Source organism: Mycetomoellerius zeteki, unplaced genomic scaffold, assembly GCF_001594055.1.
Source record: "Mycetomoellerius zeteki isolate Tzet28-1 unplaced genomic scaffold, Tzet1.0 scaffold174, whole genome shotgun sequence".
In the NCBI taxonomy this organism is placed as follows: Eukaryota; Metazoa; Arthropoda; class Insecta; order Hymenoptera; family Formicidae; genus Mycetomoellerius; species Mycetomoellerius zeteki.
In genome coordinates, this window is record NW_017256696.1 from 3353784 (window position 1) to 3367942 (window position 14159).

Below are 14159 nucleotides of genomic sequence, written 5' to 3' on the forward strand. Positions count from 1 at the left end.
GTAGCTCCATCGAGTAAATCATATACTTAAATATAATTATCAAGTTTTCGTAATCCTATTTTGCATGATGGACTAAAGAGAATATCTTTTCAATGTAATATTGCGTTATAACGCAGGCTATATTACGTAAAAAACTGAGTAAAAAAAATATCTAACTAACCAATTTCGTCTTCGAAGAAGGAGGATAAAAGCGACGAACTAAGGATGGAGGCTCGTTAACTCGCACTTACCTTGCTCTTGTGAATGTGCTGATGCTGATATTCGCTGTCAAATTCCGGTTCGCTGAAGTAGCTCTGATCTTCCCAATGGGGAGGCAGACCGCCACCGCCACCCGGCACCCCCATGGGCCCCGGCATCCCCGTCACTCCATCGGCACTCTCGAAAAGTCTCAGGACGCTGCGATCCCTGATATCTCTCAGGTGTGATCTAAAAACCAAAACGATCACTTTTATGTTGCGCTGCAACGCAATCATTGTTCCTTTATTAAAATTCATCATCGAAATACGTTCTTTTCGTATATTATCATAATGAAAATTAAATAAATTGGAATTAAACAACTCTATGCAAAGCTTCTAAAACATCGCAATGGCGAATATTTGTAACAGATTTTGTTATAAATAAAAAATAGTTGTTTGAATTGTTTGAAAAGTAAAATATTTTTAGCAACAGACTACGTTCTTTGAAATATTATTTGAGTATTTGAGAATAAAAGGTAGAATTCAACAAAATATATTTATAACGGTATAAGAGTGTTACCTTAGATCTTCGAGTTCGTAGAACATGTCCTTGTTGCTATCGTGTATATAAACTTTTACGTGAGGACTGTCCAGGTATTCCATAGTGAGTTGTTTCGGAAAGCTTCTGACGAAAAGAGCCTTGACAGTGTCTATACTGGTAATTTCGTTCGGCAGCAATGCTCTTTTTGTCTCGTTTCTGTACTGCAGGAACACCAGTCCTAAAAAGTACAGAAATGCATTCGTTTCATGCACTGATTACCACTGGCATATTTAGGACTGATGTCAGTAATTATCCAGTGATTCAGATTTAGAGAGTATTCTTTCTATGTTCAATATATATCACAAATTACCTAGTGGTCGCTCCAAAGTCTTGCTGGGCGTTCGTACGACGGGTAGGCTGCTTCTTTGCTTGCCCCCTCGACGAAATCCCGTGCTAGAGGTCTCCACCTCAGACATGATGCCCGGGTCGTCATCGAAAAGCATCGTCGAAGACGGGGGTGGATAGCCGCGCGGAAGAGGCGACTGAAAGCACGCGAATTCGGTAAAGTTTCGATTCATTTATGATCCGCGAGTTTATTTACGATCCTATTATTGTATCATGAATCGCTTATCAGTGGCATTCGTGAATAAGAAATTATACGAGTCACTTCCCATACAGCACCGATTGTTGCAAAGAACCTTCAGAAAAGTTGTAAAATCATTTCAACCTTTCACGTTTCATGTGCAACAATTCTGAAAGAATTCTGCAATGTCATATAAAATATTACAACAGAAATGTTTCTGAAATCTTTCACACGTAATAAACTTGAAGAGCAATAGCATCGCCGCGCGCCATTAAATAAACGCGGCGGAGCTTTTATTTCTCGTAAGTAAAAAATAAGAATTTAAAGCCCCTAAAATTGAACGTCAAGATATAGTAAATAAAATGTATTTTGAAAGTACAGTTTCGTTTAGAATTGTATAAAAATTAATTCAAGAATATATTTCTGAGATTTAAAGGATCTGATATTCCTGAGATTTTTAATTTATTTTAATAAATTTACAGCAACATCTCTGACATATTTCAAAGAGGTCAGCCGTTTCAATAACCTTCCGGCAATATTTCAGAAAGGTTGAAGATATTTTTCGATAAGATTTTTTCAGTAAACTTTTTATAAAGTTTCAAATGCAAGCATCGCGGATATTTTGTTATTCCAGAGTTGCCTCAGAGCAGAATCATTTTATACTGTTTTTGAGATGTTTCAATTCATCAGAGGAACTATTTCTGAAATACCTCTGAAAGGTTTCCGTGCTGTACGGGTTAATGTGTTCAGAAACAACATTCCTGTATGTATCTAACTCAAGTCTAATAAAACCGAATTAGCATTAGTCTATATCGATTTACGCTGATTAATATTCGAACATACTTACAAATTGATTTGCCAATCGATAATGGCAGAAAATTGTAAGCATTTGTGTGAACTGCGTACGGAATTGCAAATTTAGCGTGATTTGTATGTAAAAGCGCTTGATTATTTTGTAATAAATCTTACTGAACATTTTATACTATTATCATTATTATAGATGACCTATATATGATTATTGTAAAAATATAGCGCATTTAAATAACCGATATATCAAATAAGACTCACAATCAAGCATTTAAAAAAACGAATCCTTCTAATCTATTTCATCGATGTAACTCATTATCAGTTATTCCATGTAGCACAAACTTCCAAGGAACATCCTAAGACGATCAGAAGACATTTCTAAGTCCTCTGAACGTCCTAAGATCATTTCCAGGATGTCTCTCGAATAAAGTGTGCTGAACAGGATGTCAATCAGAATTTTATTACCTGCCGCTGTGAATACATTCACAAAGATATTTTCCGAGCGAGTAATTAGACACACGGTTAAAACTCGAGGATTATGTAGATACCACTCAGAGAAAAACGATCGTGTCAGCATGCCGACATGCACGTTGACGAAAAAAAAAAAAGAAAGAAAAAGAACTGATTCCGCAGGCAATCTTGCGTGAAAAACATGAAAATTAAAAAAAATTACCTTTCTCTGGCGAGACTTGGTCCCCATCTGTCGGCGGCACGGCAGGTAACACGGAAACACACACACAAAGTAAAAACCAGTTAGATGTGTGATACATTGCAGGATAGAAAAAGGAGGAAAAAAGGAGAACGAGGAAGAAAGAGAAAAAGAAAAACGGAAAAACCGACAATTAACTGGAAACAATCGTTTCGAGGAAGGGATCGAGTAAGAGAAGCACCGATCACTGGCGATAGAGTTGCTCTTCGTTGACAGGTCGGTCGTGTAACTCGAGCGTAAATTGCGGCTGCAAATACTGCGATACATAGACAGCAGCTTCCTGCTCGTAATAGGAACATGTTCCACGAATCGTTTTTCAGTTTTCGAGGCGCACGCCAAAGTGTTCGCGATGATCGAATCGTTACTTCTAACGTTACTTCTAAACTCACGCTTTGTAAATCGGCAATTATATCCTAAAATATTAATTTCCTCTTTAGGTGCGTTCAAAAACACTACCCGAGTACCTTCGAGTATCATTTTATCCTTATTTAACATCGACGTCTAACAAAGATAAAATAATCAGAGGCACTTGGGTAGTGTTTTCAAACGTTTTTCATGGCTTATACACAGTGATTTTAGAGATATGCGATTATGTAGTTTGTTAAATATAGTTAACAAATAAAAGAGAAGGTACATATATATACTTATGAATCCAGATAGAAATATGGAGTATCTCTCGCCTATCGTATCTTTTCTATATTTAAATATCGCTTTCTTACTTCGAAAGTGATACAACTCAAACAATTAAGTTTCTCAAAAAAGAAAAGAAAAAAATTATATTTTTCAATTCAACAGAAATTATTGACTAATCAAATAATATCGATAAAAACAATATATTTCTAACGTAATCAGATGTCATTTTTGTCGTTTTCATTTCATATCTCTTAAAGAACCATCCTTTTTTAATTGCGATAATTTTGAAAATTTTTTATGAAGTTAAATTAGTTCACTTTTGATAACTGATAAAGTAATATTTATATATCATTTAGGATAATTACTTAATTTGTTCATGGTAATAACTCGAAAATCACATTTTTTTATTTGTGTCATTTTTAACGTGAGAGCGTGATAACGAAAATATACAGATAATTAAATATACATATTTGCTAAATTCAATATAATATGTAAATAGAATAAAACAGTATAAATGCAGTATATTTGAACGTATCAGAAAAACGCTGATTTTCGTCATTTCCGTTAGGAGATGCTACATACAAAAGCAATTAATAGCAGCTGTGTTTAAAAATAAATACTCGCAGTGAGTTTGAATTACAATCTTGTCCCTTGTATGAAATTTCCCGTTATTTCCTGGGCGTGTGTAAAAATACGTATACGTTATGTAAAAAAAATGCAATTGTGCGAAGGTACTCCTTATTTCCGACACATTGATTTGTTACGCAGCTACATTATCGCATTCGTTGTAAAAGGTTACGAGAACTGCGAGGTCAGTGCTTATGATATGCAACATTTACATACGCAATTCACGTTCGAGAACGGGACATGTGTTAAATACCTGGAACGATGTTGGCAACTCTTTCAGATAAGAGATTAAAAGATAGGAAAGACAAGAGGAATAAAAAAGGATATATATATATATATAGAGAGAGAGAGAGAGAAGGGAAAAACTGAGCACCCATTACACGTGAATGCATAACTATAACGAAGGGTTAGGGTCATTGTGCGCGACAAGCTAACCAGAAGTATAGGAATAGAGATACATATATTTATATATATATATTTATATATATATGTATATATATATATAATGTAAGGAAAAAAGCGAGATTACTGAGCTTGCTTGCTTGCTTTTATCGTGGACATGATTACTGGCTCTTTGACCCGCATTTTCAACATATAGATTCATGTCAAATATAGGTACAACGTTATCGTATTTATAACAAATAATTATTTCGCGAGCAATGCAATTAATATAATTAATTAATATTTTCTAAAAATACAATAACAATATGCTATATATTATAATCTTAGATTATGTAGAGATAGAAAGCACGAAAAAATTAACAATTTTACTGAAGATCTAAAATTTAGCAAGCTACAGATCTGAAAATAATTTCAAAGTTGAAAATAATTATGTAAGATTTTGCTCAAGTTGTTTGAATGACAAAACTTTTTGCAGCATTACTCATCATGTTTAAATTTTCTACATAATTATTGTGATAGTCTAACAAAATTATTTTCGTATATTTACCTAAATTTTTAGACTTCAAAAAATCAATTAAAGAAAAATAAAAATCAAGAAACTTTATACATTTATTGTTAATTATTTTATTCGCGTAACCACGTCGCGTCGTATCGCAACAGAGTATGCTATGAACCGAACGGGTCGCCAACTAATAGCAAAGCTGGAGACATGATGACGTAACGCTCGCATGTTCGCTATCTCGAATGTGCACCACCTGCGCTCCGAGTTCGATTATCTCCTACAAACCGCAGAGACACCCTGAGGATGTTCAATAATCACGTACCAAGAGCTAATCGATCGTGCAACATCCGTCTAACACGAGTGCCATGATCTTTAGATCTTTTGAGCGCGTCGTATGAAGCGTGAGATTTAACGGTATCTAAATTACTAATTGCAACTAATGATGTTCAAAATAAATAAACAGCAAATAGAAATTCATTCGCGGAATTGATCAGCTTAATATAAATCTACATTATCTTCTGAAGCGATAAAAATAAATTTATAAATTTGTAAGTTTTTACGCGAGTTAGTTTGACAAATAATTACGAATTAGTTTAACGATCATCAGGTATGTACATATTAAATGTTTACAATACAAATTTTATACAATATTGTAAATAATGATATATATTTGGTTTGTTGAAATTACTAATATTATACAGTCTATATAAAGAGGAAGTCGAAGAATATTAGATGTTTATTAATATAATTTATAATCTTCGCGGTATTTATTATACGTGTACAAAATATAGGATTATAAGATAATAATGTTCTCTCATTTTCTCCCTTATGCATATATTTTTCATGCTAATAATAATTTTGTGAAAACGAAGATAAATTTTAAATAACCTTAATATTTTTACTAGTTTTTTAAATTATTTTGATGTGATAAATTCAGTTGTATTCACTAGCAATCAAATACGGTGTATATTTTTTTAGTCAAACTTAATGTTTCTTTAAACGTACTTAACTATTTTAAACTTCTCCGACTTATTAATTTCACTTAAAAAGAGGAATACATTTATAATAGCTAATGGCTGCTGCTGCGAAAACGTTCAAACGTTAAAGATGCGAACCCTAGAATATTATCCGCAATTACTAAGCAATTATCGTTAAAAGTTTAAACATCCAGGTAATTAAAGTGCAGAAAAATGAGTCAGAAATCTGGGACGTTAAGAGGATGAGCTATGTAGATACGTTTACGTTCAATATGTCGGTACCCTTCAATTATCGGAAACGATGAACGCAAGAAACGAGGACATCGTAGGTGGATGGTAATTAATTAACCGCTTCCTCTCGTTACCGGCGGTTCTTGACCGCGCAGTACCCGCTAAAGTAATAAGCTGCGGGTATTGCATAATATTTCCAGTTAACATGTGATGGTTTAAAAATTTTTTTAAAGTTGGTCTCGTAAGATATCTAATCGATATTAAAGTAGGTCATACAGAAACATAATACGTCCGCTATTTTCATTAAATACGTATACTGTTATAACATTTAGGTTGGGTCGTTCCGCCTTTCGGTAAACTTCAGCTCACCGTCTTACTCTTTTACTCTTTTATGCTCTTACTCTTTTACTCTTTCGTTTATTTAGTAGGTAAATTACCACATGGTTTATCCGAAGATAAAACAATCAACCCTTAATCGTATAAGTTAAATATGATTAACATATAATATATAATAAATGATTCCATTAAACGCCGCGTGTGCGCGAATTATATTTCATTAATAATATTTCCCAATAATTATTGTACGAGAATATTGCATGCAAACGACACTGTAATCTTTTATCTATTATTAGGTTTAATAGTATTACGATGCATATTATGCGTCTCGTGGAAGTTTTGCAATAACGTCGTGAGAGCTTAATTACATCATAAGTTTGCACGTTCATCAATTATGAAAAGTTTAATTATGCATAATAGCGATTCGCGGAGTACATTACGACATAAGAATAATATTTGTGTATTTTGAAATATTATGCACGCAAAAATCTCTACGCGGGAAGAACAATTTTACTAGTCATTTAAAAAAGAGAGCACATTTTTCGCGATCGTTCGGGGATTGTTTCATTTCTACATTTTCTATATTTTTCCTCATGGAAATCGAGTTATCATAATAATGACGCAATACTCAAAGAGAAATTGCTACATTGAAATGAGGTTAATAAAATCCTCATTCACATCGTTACGAAATCACTGTCAGTTATGCTTCAACGATCATTTAAAAACTAATTCACAGAGTTAGATCAATGACTCTGAATTAGTTTCTAAATGATTGAAACATAACTGATAGCGATTTCGTAACGATGTGTGTGTATGTGTGTGAATAAAGATTTTATTCTTTCAGTACCACAACTTTTTCTTGAGTGTAGCGTCATTATTACGATTATTTTTTGTTTCCATAAAGAAAAATACATAAGAAAATGTAGAAATAAGACAATCCCTGAATGTCGCAACAAATGAAAGTTGTACCTTCTTTTAGCTAAAAATACAGATCTGAAAATAATTTGATTAAACCATTAAAATAATTATTTAGGAAACTCAAGTGCGATGAACGTTGCGAAAAACCTTTGACATTCTAGCAATTAATTTCAGCTTCTTATAATTATTTCAATGGTCCAATATCGCAATATTATTTTTAGATCTGTATTTAAATATTTCAGCAAAATTGTTCTTTCCACGTAGAAGAAAAATTCGGTTTACCCTGTTATGCGAAAAGCGGAATCAATTCTGCTCCGTTTTATAGTGCATTCTTCAGTTTACGCTTGATCGTGCAAAAACGCGAACGTTGTATAACTTATAAGACGGATGTTCCTAAAGCAAACAGTATATTTTTCTCTGACGGACCGAGAAAAGAGGGAGGAAGTTCGGGGCGAAAAGAGTCTGGGACGAAGAGCAAAACGTGTATGCATTCACGTGCGCCATAAATAAAACGGTGACCCTCAGTACGATCGAGTAGATCCGTGCGGTTGTCTTGAATGAAACATTCTCAAAATGAAAAATGTGTGTTCCACTACGGTCTCTCCTCGATGGGAAAACGATTTTCTCCCTCGTTGCACAAACGATGTACGTTTCCGTACATACATTCGGGTAACTGAACGTTTGCCATAACCTTGGAAAACTATGGGGAATAACCCGTGTTTATCGAGATTATCGAAATGCCGGAGTGTAAATAATACGCCGGTAAGAATTTTATTTGCGAATAAAATGCGACTTTACTTTGTCAAATGAAATAAGCAAGGTTTTCATTTTCAATCCGGTGTATTGTTCTTGTAAAAGTGCAAACTCATGCAGCACACTCGGATATGTTGCACACGTGGATGAGCCTAAATTACACCGGCATGTGGAGAGATGCCAGTGAAACTGGAGTGCCGTTGATAACATTCATGCATTCGAGGATCATTTTTACACGTCTGATTTGTTGGAAATATGAGAGGAGTAAATGACAATAAAATGTTTTCCTAATTTATCATGACATTGTAATAAAATCAGATTAAACTGCACAAGCAGAGTACTTGGAATAATAAATACTTTACGTATATGTTTTGTAATATTTATTGTAAAATTTTTAATTTTATTTGATCTACGCGTAAGAGTTAAAGTTTTTTTTTTAATTTCGTATTTCTCTAAAAAGATTTAATTACTGTATTCACGGGTTTTATTTATGCAATTTATGACATTAAAGAAACATTCCATGTAGCAAGGAAAACGTTCAGTCACTTGTCAAAAAGTCGAGTCATTTCAAACATTGACATAGAAAAGGAGAGAAAGGGAAGCCTTATTGAAGGAAACTTCGATATGATACATAAAGATAAATAGAGAAATGTTATCTTATATGGTATAAAACCTCTTATACACACATTATAGAGAGATTTTGTAATCGATACTCAGATAATATATAAATATATCTGTATGACAGGTAATAATTAACATTACATGTAAAAATTGAACAAACAAATGAATTATTCATAGAATATGAAAATGTATCAAAAGTATAGAAAACAGGAAATAGAAACTGACGTCGAAATCACGCGAAATGAAAGATACATACCATAAAGGTGCAATTTCATGCAGCGAAAGAAAGCTGACTTTTTTTACTCCCACTACACCAAAATCAAAGCAGTATTCGAAAGCTGTTCGCTTTTCTCCTGCTTCCTTTTCATGGAGCGTATCTTCGCTGGCTTTAAGTTAACGAATACACTCATTTATTTTCGCTAGCTTTTAATTCATTTTAATAAAAATGGAATACAAAAATGGATTACGAAAATAAGAATACATCGAGTGTGTAAAAGAATATACCCGTATAGTAGCAGCTATAGCTGCAGCAAAGATTCGGATGTATAGCCGTTGCAATTGCTAATATACAATTACTAAAAAAGAACAAGTAGGATAATACCTATTTCCAAAAATCGCAGCGAACATGATTTTTTCTTTGCTTCGCTCCCAAAATTAATCTTGAAAGACATACGATTCCATAAACTTGACATGTCATGTATTTCAGCGATGTTCGCTATTAGTTGAACAATATCGAACTTTGAGCGTAACTTCGCTGTATACGAAAATTGATGGAGTGGGGGTAAAAAGCCAGCTTTCCTTCGCTGCATGAAATTGCACCTTAATTGAAGAGAAGATAAAGAAAGGATTCTGTTTATAAGGTTCTGCTGTATAGTTTGTACTCAGAGAAAAACAGTGGAGCAACCATAAAAGCAAGAACTATATAATATTTATTGTATACTGAAAAAAATATTTGGTTGGATTAATTAGAATTCTGATTGAAAATGAACGAACCAGACGATTCTAATTATCGATATAATTAGAATCTTCCGGCTCATCAATTTCACGTGAAATGTATTTTTAACACAAATTTTCCAACTGTGTACAAAGCTTGTACAATTGTCGTCTTTATAATTTTGCCATCACAATACTGAAAGAAAAGATTGGCTGAATATGGCATAACATTTTTAATTGGCTGCCGCAACCAAAAATTCGCGGCTCCAGCCAATTAAAAATGCCATATTTTACCATCTAATTTGCTGCAGCAGCCAATCTTTTCTTTCAGTGTGTGTCTATTTCTCTGAGTGTAAAGCAAACTCTCATTATATACTTCGAGTTGAAGAGAGACATCGCTAATGTTGCGACAATAGAGTATGCATTAATGAGAGGCGAAGGATAATGGAAATTGGGAGAGAAATCGAAATTTGAGAGAGTCATCGCAAACAATAAGAATGTATGTATTTACATGTTGCGCGAACAAAGATTCACCTCGAGATCCATGGTGGTGTGCCGTGAGGGCGGAGTGCCGTACTGGCCGTGTGGCGGCAAATGATGCGGATGAAGGGGGTGCAGCTGCTGCGCTGCGTTGAATTGTTGATGATGAAGAGAGGGTTGATGATCACCGCCGAGGGTGTGCCTCCTCGGCTCGTCCCTCGAGCGGCCGCTCCCAGAAGAGCTGCGGCCCCCCGAGCCACCCCCGCCGCTGACGGCACCGACCCCCAAGACGCCACCGCCGCCTCCGCCACCGCCAGACCGTCTGCCAGGTGTGAGTTCGTTCGAGCCGGGTTCAATCTCCCCCCTGACAGATCCGCCTGCAATCATACATGTTTCCTGTTGATAATATCATCATTGACTCTCAAGCGACTGCTATCAACGATCAAGATAGATTAGAAACGATAGAAAATTTTCACGGAACGAATTCGTCAAAATACGTGCTTGACAAACAAATATTATAAAAATCAAGATAATCTTGTAGGTATAATATTTAGACTTAAATATGAACATCGGGCATTTCATGATTTCAATGTTTAACATACTAATTATATGTAATGATATTTTTCGCAGCAAATTTTACAATGTTCAAAATCACAAAGAATAAGAAAAAATTTCACAAAGAAATTGAGTTCTTAAAACCTATTAATAAACGTCCCCGATGAACAATCGAAGTAAATAGCTCTGTAGGCCCAGCGACCCATTTGGCAGAAAGTGATCGCGACAAACCAAGAATAACGCCTTCGCGGAAGTGGCCGGAAATAGTTATCGGGTGACACGTGCGTATACACTCGGACGTGTTCTCGCTTTAATTATTCTTTCCCAACGCAGCGAGGGAAAAAGATTGCGTTAAGTATAATAATGCGCCAGAGGAATAATCGGAGTAGTCACACTGAGAAAAATGTGAAAATGAGAAAACCAGAAATTTTTATCATTATCATATCAGAATTCCGATTATTTTAATTAGAATTATGGTAGGTTCAACTATTATAGAAAATTCTTGTCCATTTTCAATCAGAATTCCAATTAATGGAACCAGACTCTTTTCCCAGTGCAGAAAACCGAGATCATAAAGATAGATAGACACCTCACACGAGATTCAACATTTATTTCTCTTGGTTGAACGTGCCTTTGCCTGGTCTCTTCTCGTTTATGTTTCTTCGGATTGCTTGCGAAATAAATACAGGGAGGAAGGGAGAGAGAGGGGTTAACAGTTTCACAGCATGTACGGGTCATTTTCACAGTAATTCCCGTGAAGCAGGCGATAGGCTCGCGAAACGCGCATGTGAACACTCAGTGAACGTTCGTTTCCGGATTGCAAAAGCGTCACGCCACCTCGTTTGTCCGACGTCGCTCTCGACTTGATTAAATACGAGCTCACCGACGACTACAGCCTCCCATTCTCTCTAAATGAATGTGCTCCCTGGGTCACAATCAATTTCGACGAGTCCCAGTCACGTGAGGCTTAACGATGGAGGAAAGTTTGAGCGTGGATTCCGCACGGAAGGAACTTCGTGGGAAAATGGGTCAACCCCCGTCAGAATGGCGTAACCGGGAGAGCCGCTAGACGGCGTCGTCCACCCAATTAATGACGAGGTTCGAATTCCGACGGATCTACAAGACTGATTCAACCATCCTGACAGCGCCATTCCTTGCCTGGATGATCGAACATTGCGCATTTCGATGTTGTGCGGTAGCCGTTCCAGGCGAACGTCAAATCGCTAGCCGAGAAACGTTACACTATCAGATATCAAAGCAGAAATGATAAATCCTTTAAGTTAGGTAACATTTTGAAATAAAAATAATTTTGGGACTTCAAGAATAAATCAAGTATAAGTAAATTATTTATACGAGTCTCCGCGATTGTTAATAACATATTTGTAATCATAGTTTTAAAGAATACATTATAATTAAAAGCATAACATGAAAAGAAAGTAGAGTTATAGAAATTATGTATATTCACGATCCTAATTTTAATTTAGAAGTTTAAAAATGCTCTACTGAGAAGTTGCTAACTTTGAGATATATTATTTTTCTATTAACATAAGCGATATCGTATCTAATATACCATATAATCATCATTTCGTTAAATTTGGTAACAATCGTTAGTACGAGAATTTCGAATCATAAGATAATAAAGTGGATTTATTGATAATTTAAACACAATATTGGGTAACTCGATAAACAGAAAGCTGCATACGTGCACGAAAATTGGCTGTTGCATACAACAAGGCTGCATGTGTATTTTACAACAATAAGCTATGCCAGTTTCTATAATAAAGGAGTTTACGCTCCGAGGCTCGACATCCATAATTGGCACAAGTAAACTATAGTCTACACAGTAAAAAAATTTGTGTATTTGTGTTGGAAACGGTCCACTCACGTTTGTGTTAACAGTTTGTGTTGAATTTTTTAACATATTCGAGTGTTAATTTAACATAATGTGATTATGTTATTTAAAGATTTTTTGTGAAATTGATATATTCAATGTTTCTTAGTGTCAAAATGACACAATTTATGAGTAAGTGAACAAGTAACATAAAAATAATGTGTTTTAAAACGTAAATTCTAAGATAAATGAATGAAATATGTGTTAATTTAATATATCATAAATGTTGACCTTCTGAAAAAAAATATGTACGTTTACAAACTGTGTCAATGTTATCTTTCTTTGTATTTATTCTCTTACGTAATATTTGTGTTACCTTCTAACATATTCATCTTGTGTAAAATTAGCTCAAAAATTTGAGTGGACCGTTTGGGACATGCGATTTATATTAAATTCAACACATTTTTTCCAACTGTGTAGGAAACTACTTTGAAATTCCTAACAAGCATGTAGCACGAACGTAAATCGTATCGCACAGTATTATAAGATAATTATCAAAACGAAAGATCACTCTTGACATTATCGCGTTAATCACGAAATATTATCCAAGATATAACGCTAATCTTCGCGTATTTTACAAGAAAAGCTTTTTAGCCGGTTTTTAAATCGAAATATAATCATTATCAAAAATTTCTTAAATTAATATTTTCATTAGTTTTATTTCAAATTTGAAGAAAAATATTAATTGATTAAATATGTCCATTAACATTTTCTTTAATAGACTGTTTTGTGTTTTAATTTTACGATGCAATATTATCTCGGTTCTGTTATAACACGTGTCCGGCGTCTATTAAAACGTCATCCATCCATTTGTTCGACGATTTTTAAAATCGAAATATAGATACAGCACCACGAACGAAAAATTATCATCCATAAATACTGCGGAAAATTGTCGGGAAAAGTCATGTGAACGAGTAAAATCGGATGAAAAACTACAAAGAATAATACATATGACATATAACGCAATATAAATTAACCTTTTATCGTTTTTAGTACCAAAAGTGTCCGAATTTCTTCAGTCTCAAATTTGTGTTAATAAATTAGAATTGTACGTCGATTTCACCGATATAATCAAATTCGATACTTGATACTTCTGATACATTAATATATTGATTCTACAAACAAATATATGACTTAGTTTTTAAAAAAAATATAATATATTACATGTTCTCTCTATTATTTGCACCAATAATTGAAATAACCTAATTAATTAATCGGTTTTCTGTGGATTTAATCTAATCTTCTATAGTAAGAAGGCTAAGGCAGATCCTAGATTAGTCTACTTAAAGTAATTAGCATTTGCTCTATTGTATAGAGAAAGAAAGAGAGAGAATAATTTAACAAATTTATTCTATAATTTATTCTAAAAAATTTATTCTATATTTAATAACTACCAAGTTAATAACTATCAAAGTAAAACTAAATTCAATACTTTCATTATTCATATTAATAAAGATATCATTTATAATATTATGAAAAACGTT

General features: G+C 34.1%; 1 protein-coding gene across 12 annotated transcripts in view; it reads right to left on the reverse strand.

Annotated features, from left to right (window-relative positions):
• Positions 1-14159, reverse strand: part of LOC108721548 (coiled-coil domain-containing protein AGAP005037) — a 242315-nt gene that overhangs the window by 104237 nt on the left and 123919 nt on the right. For 11 of the 12 annotated variants that reach the window (XM_018446153.1, XM_018446154.1, XM_018446157.1 and 8 more), the window contains exons 3-7: positions 10284-10606; positions 2781-2807; positions 1088-1259; positions 757-955; positions 231-426 (exon numbers count right to left, since the gene is read on the reverse strand). In XM_018446153.1, coding sequence (XP_018301655.1) covers positions 231-426; positions 757-955; positions 1088-1259; positions 2781-2807; positions 10284-10606 — 917 coding nt within the window. The remainder of the gene's footprint in view (positions 1-230; positions 427-756; positions 956-1087; positions 1260-2780; positions 2808-10283; positions 10607-14159) is intronic. The other variant, XM_018446147.1, reaches the window with a different exon arrangement.